Source organism: Lissotriton vulgaris, chromosome 8 (assembly GCF_964263255.1).
Source record: "Lissotriton vulgaris chromosome 8, aLisVul1.2, whole genome shotgun sequence".
NCBI classification, from domain to species: Eukaryota; Metazoa; Chordata; class Amphibia; order Caudata; family Salamandridae; genus Lissotriton; species Lissotriton vulgaris.
Window position 1 is genome coordinate 20,136,208 of NC_141696.1, and position 17,022 is coordinate 20,153,229.

The 17,022-nt window shown below is 44.7% G+C and overlaps 1 protein-coding gene across 1 annotated transcript in view; it reads left to right on the forward strand.

Annotated features, from left to right (window-relative positions):
* LOC147693256 (uncharacterized) overlaps positions 1 to 16,411 on the forward strand; it is a 75,180-nt gene extending 58,769 nt beyond the window's left edge. The window contains exons 6-8 of the mRNA XM_086933651.1: positions 4,703 to 4,798; positions 10,127 to 10,222; positions 16,217 to 16,411. Of these exons, the coding sequence (XP_086789777.1) occupies positions 4,703 to 4,798; positions 10,127 to 10,222; positions 16,217 to 16,221 (197 nt within the window). The 3' untranslated portion in view covers positions 16,222 to 16,411. The remainder of the gene's footprint in view (positions 1 to 4,702; positions 4,799 to 10,126; positions 10,223 to 16,216) is intronic.
* Positions 16,412 to 17,022: the final 611 nt, after the last annotated feature.

A 17,022-nucleotide genomic window follows, 5' to 3' on the forward strand; every position in this document is an offset into this window, starting at 1 on the left:
AGAAGAGGAAAGGAGAATGAGAAAGGGAAAATTGTGAGTTATGAAGGACAAATTGGGAGAGAAGAGATAGTGAGAGGGCAAGTGAGATAAGAGAGCAAGAGGCAGAGAGTGAGGAAAGACAGATGGGGAGACTAGAGGACAGATGGAGAAACACAAGAGAAGAAGAGTGGAACAGTATGATACAGTGAAAGGGGAAGTGTGAGAGATGCAGCGAGAGAAGGAAGGCGGTGTGGGAAGGGAAGATTTCGCAGATTACCAGAGAAGGAAAAATGGTGTGAAGGAGAAATCCATAGAAGCAGAAGGAATCTGAAGGGAAAAGAGGGAGAAAATCATACCTGCATGATCCTTCACTCACATACCCTTTCACATTCACATAACCTTTCACATTCACACAAGCCATTCAGATAAACATCACACTAACAATACCCTTTTCCATTCACATACACCCCATCACAATCACACACACCACTCTGATTCACATACACCCCTTTACATTCACACACCACTCTGATTCACATATACCCCTTCACGTTGTCCCATACCCTTTAACATTTAGACTTACCATACACTTTCAAATGAATCCTGTTATATTCAAACATGCCCATTCACTTTCATGCATGCCCCATCACATTCACACATACACTTTCATATCACATTTACCCTTTCACACTCACACATGCCCTTCCATATTAGCACGTCATTCACATTGAATTTTACCCCTTCACATTCAATCATACCCTGTATGTATTGATAGATAAAAGGGACAGTTACATAAAAGATATTTAAGAAAATGGTCAACCCGACCAATCTAAAGCAATATGCAACAATGCAATAAATATACCCTCCAAAATTGGCTAGATTAAGGAGGTGCCACACTTGTGAAACATAGAGGGTTCTGGGTATTTGAAACATATCATTAGGTGTGTCCGTGAGACCGTTTTAGAAGTTTTGTCACCTTCATGCAATGAGAAATCTGAAAATAAAAAAGCACACGTCCACACACACGCCTGCACACACATACACCACTCGTGCACACACATGATTTACTCACTCTGAACAGTGAATCCCGCATATACAAAAAATGGACACAGTTAGGAGTCCTAACTTTACTACTACATGCCTTCTGTGAATACCAAAAGTAGTAAGCTTAGGATTTTATCTCAGATAAGTTCTGTGAATCGGCCCCAATGCCTTTATTTAGGTTTTAAAAACCAAAACATAAATAAAAGGCATTGCCAATTACAATGCCAATAGTTCAGAAGCGTGTAAATGCGAGACCTATTGCAAATGCTTGTTTTTTTAAATGATTGATAATGTGCAGCAAGGGACACCTTCCTGCACAAACAATCATGCATGGTTTTTTGCTGTTTTAATGTGTACTGCAACATGCAGCACATATAAAAACATCAAATACGAGGCAAAATAAAGCATGTCTTGTTGCGCCATGTTAAAACCAGATTTTTTTGGTCTTAATTTTGGCGCAGCCCTATATTTAGGCCACACTTATAGGGGGCAGCGTCAAAATCAATGGGTGTTGCGGCCGGAATCTCACCATAACCCTCATTGACAACCCATTTCACGCTCAATATGGCGTGAAAGGGTGCCTTATTTACAAGACCGCATTTAGCTATTTTAGGTAGCTTAGCATTGCCTTTTAAATAAGGTGAAGCCCGTATCGCCACAGGAATGTAAAAAAAGTGACATTCTTGTGGCGATAGGGGCTTGTAAATATGCCCCTGAGTCCGTGAAAAAACAAAAAAGAAAAATGAACCATTACACAAGATTATACACACAACATTAATGTTATAAATTACGGTGAATTACAGGTGAAAAGCGATTCTATTAGGAGTGAGTGTAACACGCATAGTTTGCAATAGCGTCATTATGGCAAGTTACAGCAGAGTTATTCGGACTCGCGTGCAGTTCTTAACCCTGCATTTAGTGCTATTTTTCGTTGCACAAAATGAATCCTAGTTTCCAAATTGTCCCAATGATGCAATTTGCGCTAAGAAAATATCGCTAAATGCAACAGAACAGGAAGAGCAGCGGCCAGCCCTCCCCTGTGCTCTGTTGCTGTACTCTTGTGCAGGCATTTTTGCTCAAGATTATGCAAAATTATGAAAGTGGACATAATCTCTTAATTTCCAGTAATTTCACATCAGAGTAATGTGAAATTACTTTGAATATTGCAGCATAATTAAAATGTCACCCAGGTGTAATTTCTATGTCTTTCCTATGTACAGTTGCTTGCTGAAAGCACCCCCTTTGCTCTATTAAAATTATACTCCAGCATATTGTGTTGTGTTGAAGCAGCATTTCCTGGTGTTTTATTCTCACAGTAATAAAACATAAACAGCTCACCAGTTTGCAAAGGTCAAACCTATTGACTTTGCCGATGCTTTTTTTTGTTTTCTCAACCGTACCGAAGCATGAAAACAGGTTAAAAAAATTAGCATTTTTCATTTCATGATATATTCTAAGAGTGCTGATTTGACATGCATTTCTTTTACCAAACAAAGTGTAATGTCCCAATCAGAGCTGTAGAAATTAAACAGCAGAATTACTGCATGGGTTACATACTGTTCATGCCTCTTTTGCCACCTGTGAGGCCAGAGTTTGCAAAGGCAGTGTTAGGGGTCTGAAAGGGTAACCCCAGAGCCGCACCCCCTGGTGAGCCCTAAATGATTTGAGGTCTGCAGATCAAAAGACGAAAACAAGGGGGTGCTTGCCCACTCCCCTCTGCAGAGGTATATGCTAGCTGTGTTCATATGGGTGTGATTTACCCTTTCAATGTGTATCTGTCTCTCTGCCCCACAGTGGGGATGAGATAGAGAGACAGAGAGACAGATAGAGATATGGATGGATGGATGGATAGATAGGCAGAGAGAGGAAGATGGTGAGGAGAAAAGGAGAATGAGAAAGGGGATGAGATAGACCGCGAGACAGACAGAGAGATGGATAGATAGTGAGAGAGAGATGGTGAGAGGGGAAAGGAGAATGAAAAAGGGAAATTTGTGAGTTACAAAGATGGACAAATTGGGAGATAGTGAGAGGGCAAGTGAGATAAGAGCAAGAGGCAGAGAGTGAGGAAATACAGAGATGGAGAGATTAGAGGAGAGATGGAGAAACACGAGAGAGAAGAGTGGAACAGTATGACAGTGAAAGGGGAAGTGTGAGAGATACAGCGAGAGAAGGATGGAGGTGTGGGAAGGAGATTTCGCAGATTAACAGAGGGAAATTGTTTGAAAGAGAAGAAATCCAAAGAAGCAGAAGGAATCAGAAGGGAAAAGAGGAGGAGGGAGAAATTCATACCAAGTGAATTTCATGCATGATCCTTCACACTCACACATATCCTTTCACTTTCACACATATCCTTTCACTTTCACACATGCCATTCACATAAACATATTCACATTAACAATACCCTTTTCCATTCACATACACCCCTTCACATTCACACACACCACTCAGATTCACATACACCCCTTCACATTCACACACACCACTCTGATTCACATACACCCCTTCACATTCACACACACCACTCAGATTCACATACACCCCTTCACATTCACACACACCACTCTGATTCACATACACCCCTTCACATTCACACACACCACTGATTCACATACACCCCTTCACGTTGTCCCATACCCTTTAACATTTAGACCTACCATACACTTTCAAATGAACCCTGTCATATTTAAACATGCCCATTGACTTTCATGCATGCCCCATCACATTCACACATACACTGTTATATCACTTTTACCCTTTCACACTCACGCATGCCTTTCCATATTAGCATGTCATTCACATTGAATTATACCCCTTCACATTCAATCATACCCTTTACATTCATATAGGTCTTTCACATTCACACATCTTTGAATGTTCATATATACCCCTTCACATTCTCGAATACCCTTCACAAATACTTTTATATTCACACATGCCCGTTTACATTCACAAATACCCTTCCACACTCACACATACCATTTCCATTCACGTATACCCCTTTATATACAAACATACTGTTATATCCAGGCCCGGACTGGCCATTGCGGGCACTTTGCAATCCCCCGGTTCGCCGCAAGGGTGGGGGCCGATTTTTTTACAGGGCCGTTTTTGCAGCAAAATCGGCCCTGTAACAAAATCTGCCGAAAAGCGGCCCAGGCAAGGAGCTGGAGCTCTGTCTCCCCCTACCCCTTTTCCGGGAGGGGGGGGGGGGTGGGGTTTGGCGGCCGGCCGAGCACTTTGCCAGGGCCAGTTTTCATTCCCAGTCCGGCCCTGGTTATATCCTGCCTATTTAATCCTATGTATCCCAGTTTACCTTTTTCCTGGATTTCCAGCGATAATCGCACCTTCATCAGCTATCGCTGGTATTCCTATCGCTTTTCAGATAAGCGTCGCTGATAGCGCGCTATCTCAGCGATAGAAACTAGCGATAGCCGGCGATAATTATCCTAGCGCTAACTGCGCTTAGCGATAATTATCGCCGGTTGTTGGTTATATGCCCCAATGAAGGTTCAAGGTTCTGAGGGAATGGCGTATCGACCCCCGTCTGCCATTACTCATGAACATCTTCAGGCAATAAGATGCTATTTCATTACTATGGTGACAGGATGGGGCACTCACAGGTTTTTACCATGTTAATAACGTCTATTCATACTGCTGTATTTCTCTTTTCTCGGTGTAGGACTGTGCGCTGAACGGTGTGGACGAGGAGGATATTGTCCTGCGGGTCAGACCTGCGTAAGGAATGACTGTGGACATGTGTGCGAACCAAGTCCTAGTAAGTATTGACGCGTGATAGGAAATGGGCAGCTTGAGAAGAAAAGGCTGGCAGCAAGTCTTGTGGTCCTGCCATGGTGGAACCCCTCCTTCCAAGGGTTGTGAGGGTCCCACCCTGGGCTGTGATGCTGCCTTGAGCCTTTATCTGAAGCAATAAAGCTTTAATGCACCAGTGTCTCCTACTAAAATGGAGGCATGTGATGAGATCATGAGACTGATCACTGGATACACAGTGTTGGCTAAAATGATCAAACATGTGTAAGTTGTACATATTTTGTTTATAGTGTGCATTAATATATAACTAAGGTATAGTATTAGTATATTTTATATGCTGTGTTTATAAAGGGCAAGATTACTATTTAAGTCGGGTAATGTTTGTTGGCCGTTCAAAGCAAACCAGACTAATGGTGCTGCTGAATCCAAAAGCACCGACACATAGAACTACATCAACACTGGACGCAAGACCTGGGAAATATAGCAATGGGATAAGTTACCATATTTAAATCACAATGTGGTCTTAGACAGGGACATCCCAATATATATAAAATCAGCCAAATTAAAATAAACATTTGAGCAGAATCCCAAAGAAATAAAAAAAAATTTGGTTTGCTTTACCGTTTTATAAATCCTGTGTAGGTTTTTCAAAATGTCAATTGGTGGTATGCCTCAAACAGCTGAAAGCCACACTGATCTTAAACAGAAGTGTGGAAGTTGGTATCAAATTTTTTATTTAGAGAGTAAACTAGGTATTCATTAGGAGGGGAAAGAGTTAATGTTCATAAGCAGCCCCCGCGGGGCCTCAGGTGCACATCCAGGGGCTGCTCCCAGTGGGCTGGGTTTAAAGCGCCCTGAGGCCAGCTTACACAAGTACAGCGTCATTCCATCCACGCAGCCATCCTGCCAGGGCACAGGGGACACTTCCCTGATTCCTCTTCCCTCAAGTAGGGGGAAGAAAGGGAGTCCCTGCTCTAAATATAGAGGGGGATGGGTCTCTCCACACCACCAGGTTCACCCCCGTCTTGTGTCCGCAGCATCTCAGTATAATGAAAGGCTGACTGCACAGAAGGAGGTGTGGAGAAGGCACATGTAAGGCTGCAGTCCCAACCCCACCCCTGCGGAGACGAGGGTGGGTGAAGGTAATGCCTACAGCTCCCCTCCGGCTCCACAGCCTCGACGTCACCATTTATGGCTTTAGTGCCCCAAATAAATCCCAGCTCCACACACCGGCCATCAGATCAAATATCCGCCCGCTTCTAGGCGCGTGATCAGTTCTGATCAACAGGGCTGCCCTGGACGTTGATCCCCTGAAATACTGAGCATGGGGTTTTTTAGAAAAATAGGACTAAGGGGGCGCACTGCCTGGGTTGAAACGTTACAAAGTGTGTAAGGAGCAAACGTATCGTTGTGTAGTGCGTAAAGAGCAGACGGCAAAACGCCCTTAACCGTCCAAACAAGTCAAAGACAAGACAATTAAACAACAAATAAGCTCTCGCAACTACATGTGTGTATCAAAACAAGGTTCAATGACCAACAGTAAAAGGAAACGCAGACGCAGGTTCTTTGGTGTGATACTTCTTGTTACAGCAAGATGTTAACTTTTCTCCAGACTTAAGAATGATATCAATTGCCGACACGTGTTTCGTCGTGTGCGGGTGAGTCAAACACGACTCTTCAGGGCTTATACTCCCAATCCACAGTGTGGTTGGAGTAAGTCTGGGTCTTTACAAGCTCAGTTTCGTACACGAGAGACGACCGCCGGGAACAAACAGAGGAGGGATTGCATGAAGCGGCACACCGCCTCAGAGGATACAGACTCATTACCTCATTTAGGCACGATTTAAGAATCCCCTCCCGGCTCACCGCCTGACGACATAGCGGGATACAGCGCTACATTATCTCTACAAGATTGCCAATGGGATTTGATAACTCCACTCCTATACTACCATTGATTACCTTATTAACCAGCCTCGTCTGTGTATGAACACACAGAATACCCATTGCCTGAAACTGAGCTTGTAAAGACCCAGACTTACTCCAACCACACTGTGGATTGGGAGTATAAGCCCTGAAGAGTCGTGTTTGACTCACCCGCACACGACGAAACACGTGTCGGCGATTGATATCATTCTTAAGTCTGGAGAAAAGTTAACATCTTGCTGTAACAAGAAGTATCACACCAAAGAACCTGCGTCTGCGTTTCCTTTTACTGTTGGTCATTGAACCTTGTTTTGATATACACACATGTAGTTGCGAGAGCTTATTTGTTGTTGATCCCCTGAAATACCAGGGTTAGTGAAAATGACATCACACACCCTTTGACATCCATGATATCACAGGAAGTGACATCACACACCCTTTGAGATCAATGATAGCACAGGAAGTGATATTATATGACTTTGAATCCCAGAAAGTGATGCAACATGACCTTGAGCCTGATGACATCACAATAATTGATGCCACTCCACTCAAGAACGATATTACATTTTTCAGGCAACGCAGCAGCTACTTTGCGGCGCTGCACCGCCTAAAAGGGAGAGGGCAGGAATGCCCCATATATAACATTATATGGTGCATTCCTGCCTCTCCGTGCACGGCTGTGCTTTTGGCTGTCGAGCGCAGTGAAGGCTGCTTTGCATCATGCTGCAAGTGTGCCTGTTTTAAGCAGGATTGTTTTGGGGCAGGAAGGGACACCTGATGCTTTTCCTCATGAATGCAGCACGCAGAGAAAGAAATAAAAGTCAAGGAAAAATCATGATATTTCCCCTCGTTACACCTCCCTTGGGAAGGCGTCGAATTTTGACATATTCCAGGTCAGACACTCATGGTGAATCTGGGTCTGCGCCTAAATTCATGGCGGATGTGACTCCACCCATGGAACGCCTCCATGGGCAGAGTAATGGAAGCTGCGACTTCTGCGGTCTTGCGTTACTCCAGATTTACCAAGCCCCACAGGGACATGCAAGGGGGCCATGCGTGGCTCGGTAAATCTGACTTTAGTTTTGCATTGCTGTTGCGTTACTTCAGATTTACCGAACCCCACAGGGACGTGCAAGGGGGCCGTGCATGGCTCGGTGAATCTGACTTTAGTTTTGCATTACTGTTGCGTTACTCCAGATTTACCAAGCCCCACAGGGACGTGCAAGGGGGCCATGCGTGGCTCAGTAAATCTGACTTTAGTTTTGCATTACTGTTGCGTTACATTGCGCGATGCAAGGGCAACGCAACACTTTGATCAATGTGGCACCTAGTGTATGTATTGATAAATAAAAGGGAGAGTTACGTAAAACATTGTTAAATAAATGGTCAACCCACCAATATAAATCAATATGCAACAATGCATTAAATATACCCTCCATTAGTGCTGATTCGACATGCATTTCTTTTACCAAACAGAGTGTAATGTCCCAATCAGAGCTGTAGAAATTAAACAGCAGAATTACTGCATGGGTTACATGCTGTTCATGCCTCTTTTGCCACCTGTGAGGCCAGAGTTTGGAAAGGCAGTGCTAGGGGTCTGAAAGGGTAACCCCAGAACCGCACCCCCTGGTGAGCCCTAAATGATGTGAGGTCAGCAGATAAAAAGACAAAAGCAAGGGGGTGGTTGCCCACTCCCCTCTGCAGAGGTATGAGCTAGGTGTGTTCATATGGGTGTGATTTACCCTTTCAATGTGTATCTGTCTCTCTGCCCCACAATGGGGATGAGATAGAGAGAGAGAGAGAGAGACAGCGAGACAGACCAAGAGATCGATAGATAGATAGGCAGAGAGAGATGGTGAGAAGAGGAAAGGAGAATGAGAAAGGGAAAATTGTGAGTTATGAAGGACAAATTGGGAGAGAAGAGATAGTGAGAGGGCAAGTGAGATAAGAGAGAGCAAGAGGCAGAGAGTGAGGAAAGACAGATGGAGAGACTAGAGGACAGATGGAGAAACACGAGAGAAGAAGAGTGGAACAGTATGATACAGTGAAAGGGGAAGTGTGAGATGCAGCGAGAGAAGGAAGGAGGTGTGGGAAGGGAAGATTTCGCAGATTACCAGAGAAGGAAAAATGGTGTGAAGGAGAAATCCAAAGAAGCAGAAGGAATCTGAAGGGAAAAGAGGGAGAAAATCATACCTGCATGATCCTTCACTCACATACCCTTTCACATTCACATACCCTTTCACATTCACACAAGCCATTCAGATAAACATCACATTAACAATACCCTTTTCCATTCACATACACCCCATCACAATCACACACACCACTCTGATTCACATACACCCCTTTACATTCACACACCACTCTGATTCACATATACCCCTTCACGTTGTCCCATACCCTTTAACATTTAGACTTACCATACACTTTCAAATGAATCCTGTTGTATTCAAACATGCCCATTCACTTTCATGCATGCCCCATCACATTCACACATACACTTTCATATCACATTTACCCTTTCACACTCACACATGCCCTTCCATATTAGCACGTCATTCACATTGAATTTTACCCCTTCACATTCAATCATACCCTTTACATTCATATAGGTCTTTCACATTCACACATCTTTGAATGTTCATATATACCCCTTCACATTCAGGAATACCCTTCACAAATACTTTTATAATATCTCACATGCCCGTTTACATTCACAAATACCCTTACACACTCACACATACCATTTCCATTCACGTATACCCCTTTATATACAAACCTACTGGTATTTCCAGGCCCGGACTGGCCATTGCGGGCACCGTGCAATCCCCCTGTGGGCAGCAAGGGTGGGGGGCGATTTTGGGCCCCTGGGGGCTGTTTTTGTTACAGGGCCGTTTTTGCAGCTGAAAAGCGGCCCAGTCAAAGTGCTCGGTCACCCCCTCCCACTTTTCTGGAGGGCTTGGGCGGCCGGCCGAGCACTTTCCCAGGGCCAGTTTTCGTTCCCAGTCAGGCCGTGGTTATATCCTGCCTATTTAATCATATGTATCCCAGTTTATCGCTGGAAATCCAGGAAAAAGGTAATCGCACATTCATCAGCTATCGCTGGTATTCCTATTGCTTTTGATATGAGCGTCGCTGATAGCGTGCTATCTCAGCGATAGAAACCGGCAATAATTATCCTAGTGCTAAGTGCGCTTAGCGATAATTATCACCGGTTGTTGGTGATATGCCCCAATGGAGGTTCATGGTTCTGAGGGAATGGCTTATCGACTCCCGTCTGCCATTACTCATGAACATCTTCAGGCAATAAGATGCTATTTCATTACTATGGTGACAGAATGGGGCACTCACAGGTTTTTACCATGTTAATAACGTCTATTCATACTGCCGTATTGCTCTTTTCTACGTGTAGGATTGTGCGCTGAACGGTGTGGACGAGGAGGATATTGTCCTGAGGGTCAGACCTGCGTAAGGAATGACTGTGGACATGTGTGCGAACCAAGTCCCGGTGAGTATTGACGCGTGATAGGAAATGGGCAGCTTGAGAAGAGAAGGCTGGCAGCCAGTCTTGTGGTCCTCCCATGGTGGGACTCCTCCTCCCAAGGGTTGTGAGGGTCCCACCCTGGGCTGTGATGCTGCCTTGAGCCTTTGTCTGATGCAATAAAGCCTTAATGCATCTGTGTCTTGTAGTAAAATGGAGGCATGTGATGAGATCATGTGGTAGATCACTGACTAAGATGATCAAATATGGTGTGCGAGTTGTACATATTTTGTTTATAGTGTGCATTAATATAGAACTGCGGTATAGCCTTATTTGTATATTTTATGTTTTGTGTTTATAAAGGGCAATATTACTATTTAAACCCTTCCATGCTGATGACCACTGGGGGCCGTCATAAAGCCGCCCACTCGCGATTCTGCGGCAGAATCGCGGCCGCATGAAAGGGGTTAAGTCTGGTGGTGATTGTTGGCAGATCAAAGCAAGCCAGACTGCAGGTGCAGCTGAATTCAAAAGCACCGAGACATAGAACTACATCAACACTGGCCACAAGTCCTGGGAAATATAGCAATGGGACAAGTTAGCATATTTAATTCACAACGATGTCACGAACAGGGACATATATTAAACTCTCATAGTCCACACTTAGAATTGAACCAGTCCCTTTGGAATGAATATCAGTTTAGCATAACCCCAAAGAAACTTTAAAACATTTTTTGTTTGCTTTACAATTCTATAAATCTGATTCTAGATATCAACTGGTGGTAAACCTCAAACAAAGCTGAAAGTCACACTGGGGCATATATACGAAGGCTTATTGCTGCAGGAACGTCACTTCTTGCGACGTTTCCTTGGCCACAAACTCTTCACGTTAATAACACAGCGACGTTAAGCCACTTAACGCCGCCTTGTAAATGCCCCCTTTCACGCTACAATGAGTGTGAAAGGGCTGGGAAAGGTTGTTGCATTGGGCATTTGGTCGCAACACTCTTTGATGTTGACGCTGCCCCCTATTTACAAGGGTGGTGTAAATGGGAGGCAGCCCCAAAATGAAGACAAAAATAACAAACTTGGTCTAAATCTGGCGAAACAAAAATAGTTTTTTCTCCTCGTTTTTGCTGTTTCTATCTGTTGCATTCTGCAGCACACAGAGCAAGAGCGAATCGCCATGAATGATGGTTCATGTGCAGGAAGGTGTCCCTTCCTGCACATAAACAACCATTAAAAAAATAAACTTGTAAGTGTGCTGCACAATGCAGCACACATGGGAGTTACTAATCACCATTAGTGATTGTTTATGTGCAGGAAGGGATACCTTCCTGCTCATTAACAATTATCCCCTCAACGGATCACCTTTTCACTATGATGCAAGGGTTCCTGCGTTGGTGCTGCAGCTGAACTAAGAGCCAGCGCTAGAGGAAATGCAGGGCTATGCCGTATTATCGTAAATACGGCACAGCCCTGCCTTTTCAGAATGGCGCAGTGTGCTGTTAGCAATTTCGGCTCAATGCTGCGCTGCACCATCCCCTAGTAAATATGCCCAACTGTTCTTAGACGTGTAGAACTTGGTATGACACCTTTAAATTGTGTTTATGGAGTCGACAAGGTATTCATTAGGCAGTAGAAGGGTTAATGTTAGGTCAGATAAGAGATTTCCATGCAGCGACCCCCCCCCCAGGGCCTCTAGTGCACATCCAGGTGCTGCTCCCAGTGGGCTGGGGTTTAAAGCGCCCTGAAGCCAGATTACACACACGTACAGCGTCATTACATCCAAGTAGACACCCTGCCAGGGCACAGGGGACACTTCCCTGATTCTTTTTGCCTCAAGTAGGTGGAAGGAAGGGAGTCCCTGCTCTAAATACAGAGGGGGGGGGGGTCTCTCCACACCCCCAGGTTCACCCCGTCTTGTGTCTGCAGCATCTCATGAAAGACTGACTGCACAGAAGGAAGTGTGGAGAAGGCACATGTAAGGCTGCAGTCCCAACCCCACACCTGCGGAGACCAGGGTGGGTGTAGGTAATGCCTACAGATGCCCTCCGGCTCCACATCCTCGAGGTCACCAATTATGGCTTTAGTGCCCCAAATAAATCATATCTCCACACACCGCCATCAGATCAAATATCCGTCCGTTTCTAGGCCCGTGGTCACCCCTGATAAACAGTGCTGCCCTGGACGTTGATCCCCTGAAATACTAGGGTTAGTGAAGTGACATCACACACCCTTTGACATTAATGACATCACAGGAAGTGACATCACACACCCTTTGACATCAGTGATATCACAGGAAGTAACATGACACACTCGGACAGAGGCACTGAGTGAGAGTTAGTGAGAAAGAAAGATAAAGCACTGAGACTAGGGCGACAGAGAAACAGTTAGTGACAGAAATGAAGAATGCAATGGAAACATACGGTGGGGAGAGAGAGGGGACAGGTGAGACGAAGAAGAGAGGCACACATACCACTCACTTTCACATAAATCATGTCATATGCAAACATACCCATTGAATTTCGTGCATGACCCTTCACACTCACACATACCCTTTCACATTCACACATACCATTCACATACATGAAACAGCCTTAACCACACAGCCTAAACTGTGCATGACTAAACAACGCAGGCGGAACCCCGCATATGCCTTTACCCCGCATATGCCTTTACCCCGCATATGTCTTTACCCCGCTTATTTTTTTTACCACACAAATGCGTGGTTTAGACGTTAGTAGTAGTTAGCGCTCATTACTCGAGGCGGAAGGTCAGAGGTGACTTCCTGCCTGGACGAGGAACGGCTTGGTGAGTATGATTTCTGGGAGTTGAGGGTCGGGTAACTTTTTAGGGCTTTAAGGCTCCGGGCCGGTGGTCAGGATACTTTATAGGGCAGAGAGGCCTGTTTTAGGGCTCAGTGGGGGGGCCCGGGTAGGCTGCAGGTCCGTGTTTTAGGCCTTCAAGACAGGGGTCAGGGTACTTTACAGCTGCAGGGACGTTTAGGGCGGGAGTCTGGTGTTTTTTTAGGTCCAGGGCGAAGGTTTTAGGGCTCCGGGTGTTTGGGTCAATTTCAAAGCTGGGAGCTGGGTTTTTAGGGCTCAGTGCCTGGGAGGGGGGGGGGGGGGCTTCATTTTTAGAGCTGGGTCCGGGCTTTCAGAAGTCAGGGTGTGGGGCTGGGGTGTTTTTAGGGCTAGGGTTGTACTCTGGGCAGGGGGCTGGGATTTAGGATAGGTTTTAGGACTAAGGGGATGCTAGGGCATAACTTTAACCGCACATACGCCTTTACCAAAAATGCTATTTCAACTAAATCAGTTGTAAAAGCATGCGTGGTAAAGGCATGCATAGTTAAGACACGCATAATTAAGACACGGTTGTTGTTAAGACCACGTTGCTCAGGCATGCGCCGTGAGGGATTGCACCCCTTCACATTCACACATGCCACTCTGATTCACATATACCGCTTCACCCCTACCCTTTCACATTTAGACCTCCCATACACTTTCAAATAAGACCGGTCATATTCAAACGTACCCATTTAATTTCACACATGCCCCATCACATTCACACATACACCTTCATATCACATATATCGCTATGCATTCACTAATACCCTTTCACATTTACTCTTTCACACTCACATACCCTTTGACATTCATGTCGTTGGCATTCACTTATACCCCCTTCACATTCAAACATCTCTTCATTCACATTTATCCGTTTCACATTCATACATGTCCTTTCACACTCACACTTAGCTTTGTATGTTGATATACACCCCTTCATTCACCCATACCCTTCTCAAATTCACACATACCCCTTCATTTTGATGCACACCCCTTCACATTCACACATAGCACTTGACACTCAAGCATACCCCCTACATTCATTCACTACCCATCCCATTCACTCTTAGGTTCACAATGACATTTAAACCATCCCATTACGAATTTAAATCTTGCCTGGGTTTTCTTGCATTTCCTCCGAGGTGGATCTGGCCTGGCACTACAGGGTGGACTGTTCCTATTGGAGTGGAATCAAGACTGATTTACATCTGGCCAATCTTTGTTTAAAGTAGCACATTGACAAAAAACAAGGGTCTGAAATGTGGCCCAGTAATTACCAAATGCACAGATCAATTCCTGCATTCCACCCCTCACCAGTGATTTTCCTCAATGCTGGCCTTAGACCTCTGCACCTTGTGTCTTTTAGCAAGGGTTACATACCTGGGGCCTGATTCACAAAAGTTAACAGACTAAAGTCTAACTTTACGACTTTCGGTATTCACAAAGGCCATTTAGGAGTAGTAAATTTAGGCTTTTGTTTAAGTCACACGTTTTGATCTTAGGGCCTAAGAGTAGGTTGGAACATCTGATGTCATAAGTACCAAAGCATAGATGTTGTCACATCTTGTACATCGGCTATTCTGGTGACTTGTCCATATTTGACAGTGGACTGCATAATTTATTCTTGCACCCACTATGGCTTGAATAGTGGGATAGCTAGTGTTGTCAGCGATGATAGAAATTCTTTCCCCTAAAACTCTGAGGTGAAAGAAGCAGCCCTCCGATGCCTCAGTAATCAGGATCTTTAAGGAAATGTCCTCATCAAATATCATCCCAGGATTTGTAAGAGTCCTGAAAGAAGCTGGGTTGAGACCCAGTGTGTCAAGTCAGCAACCTGAGAATGAAATAGATGACCCAGATAACCCAGCACCCTTAGAGTTATGTTTGAGTTAAGTTTAAGGCTTTTTCTTGTCATCCAGCATGCAAGTGCTCTGAATCCCCTTTGTAATGTATTATGGACTCCAGTGGTGTTTCTATCAAGGTTTGGAACCAACAGGGTATAAGACAAACATGAAAGATGGTATGTAGTAAATAGATTGGGAGGGGTGGGATGCAGAGCTCCTGGGTACAGCCCACTAAGAAAGACCAGTCCAACCCTTGGACTCCCCTTTGACGCCCGGCCTTACAAGTAAAGATAAATCTGGTCATTGGCTGTAGAAAGGTCAAGAAGACTCAGTGGCAGCTCTTCCTCGGCCAATGATCATGCAAAGCTCTTTTTGAACAGTTATCAGGACCACAGTAGTGCAGTGCGGAGCCCTACAACCAGCTTGACCTGGGTCTAGCCACGGTGCAAGCGTTCCTTCCATCACATTTTGATGTACAGCCTTAAGTGGCAAAGTTATGCTCAGACGCGGGTCCCGTAGTCAGTGCGACTAGTAGCAACCTACACCCAACTGATGAGCCCCAATTAGTGCGAAACTAGTCTTGCGTTACTTGTGTTATGGTTCAGGAAGGAACTCCCCTGGCTGTTCGGGCTGGACTGTTCCTATTGGCGCAGGGTCAAGACTGGTTTGCATATGGTGCTACCTGAGATGGCATGATGGGGTAATAAGAATGCTGGATTAGAATGATAGTGAGTGTCCGTGGTCATACACTTTGAAAGCATGTCTCCCATCATCTTTTGTGTGTTTATTAAACTACTGAGAATGTCACATGGTATCTGTGCTCCTATTTCCTCTACACCTTTGCCTAAATCTAGGCTTTGAAGATTTCCCTGTAATGGAACCCGCTGTGCAAACATATTTTTTTTATTTTCCTACTTTCTTCAGTAAAACATTTTGCCTTAGGAGAAAGCACTTCTCCCCCACCCCATCAAAACCGAGTGATCCAGCCCTTGGCTCAAATAAATCTCTGGCCATTTGGAGGGAGGGGGTGATATTAGAGTTCCCCTTAGTGGGATTTATGACTGCGGGTGTCTCTCCATTCATAGTGGAGGAATCCACAACCGTGAATGTATTTGTTGCTACCAGTAATCCCTTTGTGAATATGTGGCAGACTGAAGTGGAGATTTTTCAGTACACTTCTAAACTAGTCAAGAGCTTCTGGTCCAGGTTCAACATTGGCCAGGTTAACCATTCTTATGCAGATTACCTTGTTGTGCTGCCTCATTGATCCTTAACTTTGCGTACAAACCATGCATGGCCTTTTATTGAATTGTATCCTTGTTTTTCAGAATAATAGGATCATCTGCATCCAGGGTCTCAACATTCGATGTCCACCAGGCCCTGGGTCTTCTCTCTTCGCGCCAATTGAGAATGGAGCAGTTGTGGCATTGTTTGCGGATGCTGTTTGTCGCAACTTGTCATTTATGATATTGCTTGGTACACTGATGCATAACTGGAAAAATAAAGAGATGTTTTTTAATATCAGAATCCTGCTCTTTAATATATTGCAGATAAGTTCATGCGTTGACGACACAAATCTTCATAAATTCATAACCTACGCATTCATGATGCATACCGTTGTTGTGAAGGGTCTTGTGGGCTTGGGTGAGCAGTATATAATATTTTCATATAAAAATGCAACTTGAAAATAAATTATTCAATACATAGAACAGAAACAATATTACAACATTTCTAAGTTTATATTTAAATTCTTATATTGTTGAAGTCAAACAATCAATCAGGGGCTTGTATAGCGCAGTTACTCACCTGTGGGGTCCTCCAGTCACTGGGGGGGGCTGCTGGTCCTTCAGGTTGTAGGATCATTGGAAGAGCTAGGTCTTGAGGGCCTTCTTGAATAGGGTCAGTTACGCAGATTGCTGAGGTGGAGGGGCAGGGTGTTCCAGGTCTTTGTGACAAGGAAGGAGAACAATCTTCCTCTGGTTCTGGTCTTGTGGATCCTGGGGACGGAGGCTAGGGCAAGTTGGGCAGAACAGAGTTGTCTGGTGGGTACGTGGAATGCAAGGCAGTGGTTCAGGTATGCTGGTGCTTCATTGTGGAGAGCTTTTTAGACATGTGTGAGGAGCTTGAAGGTGAT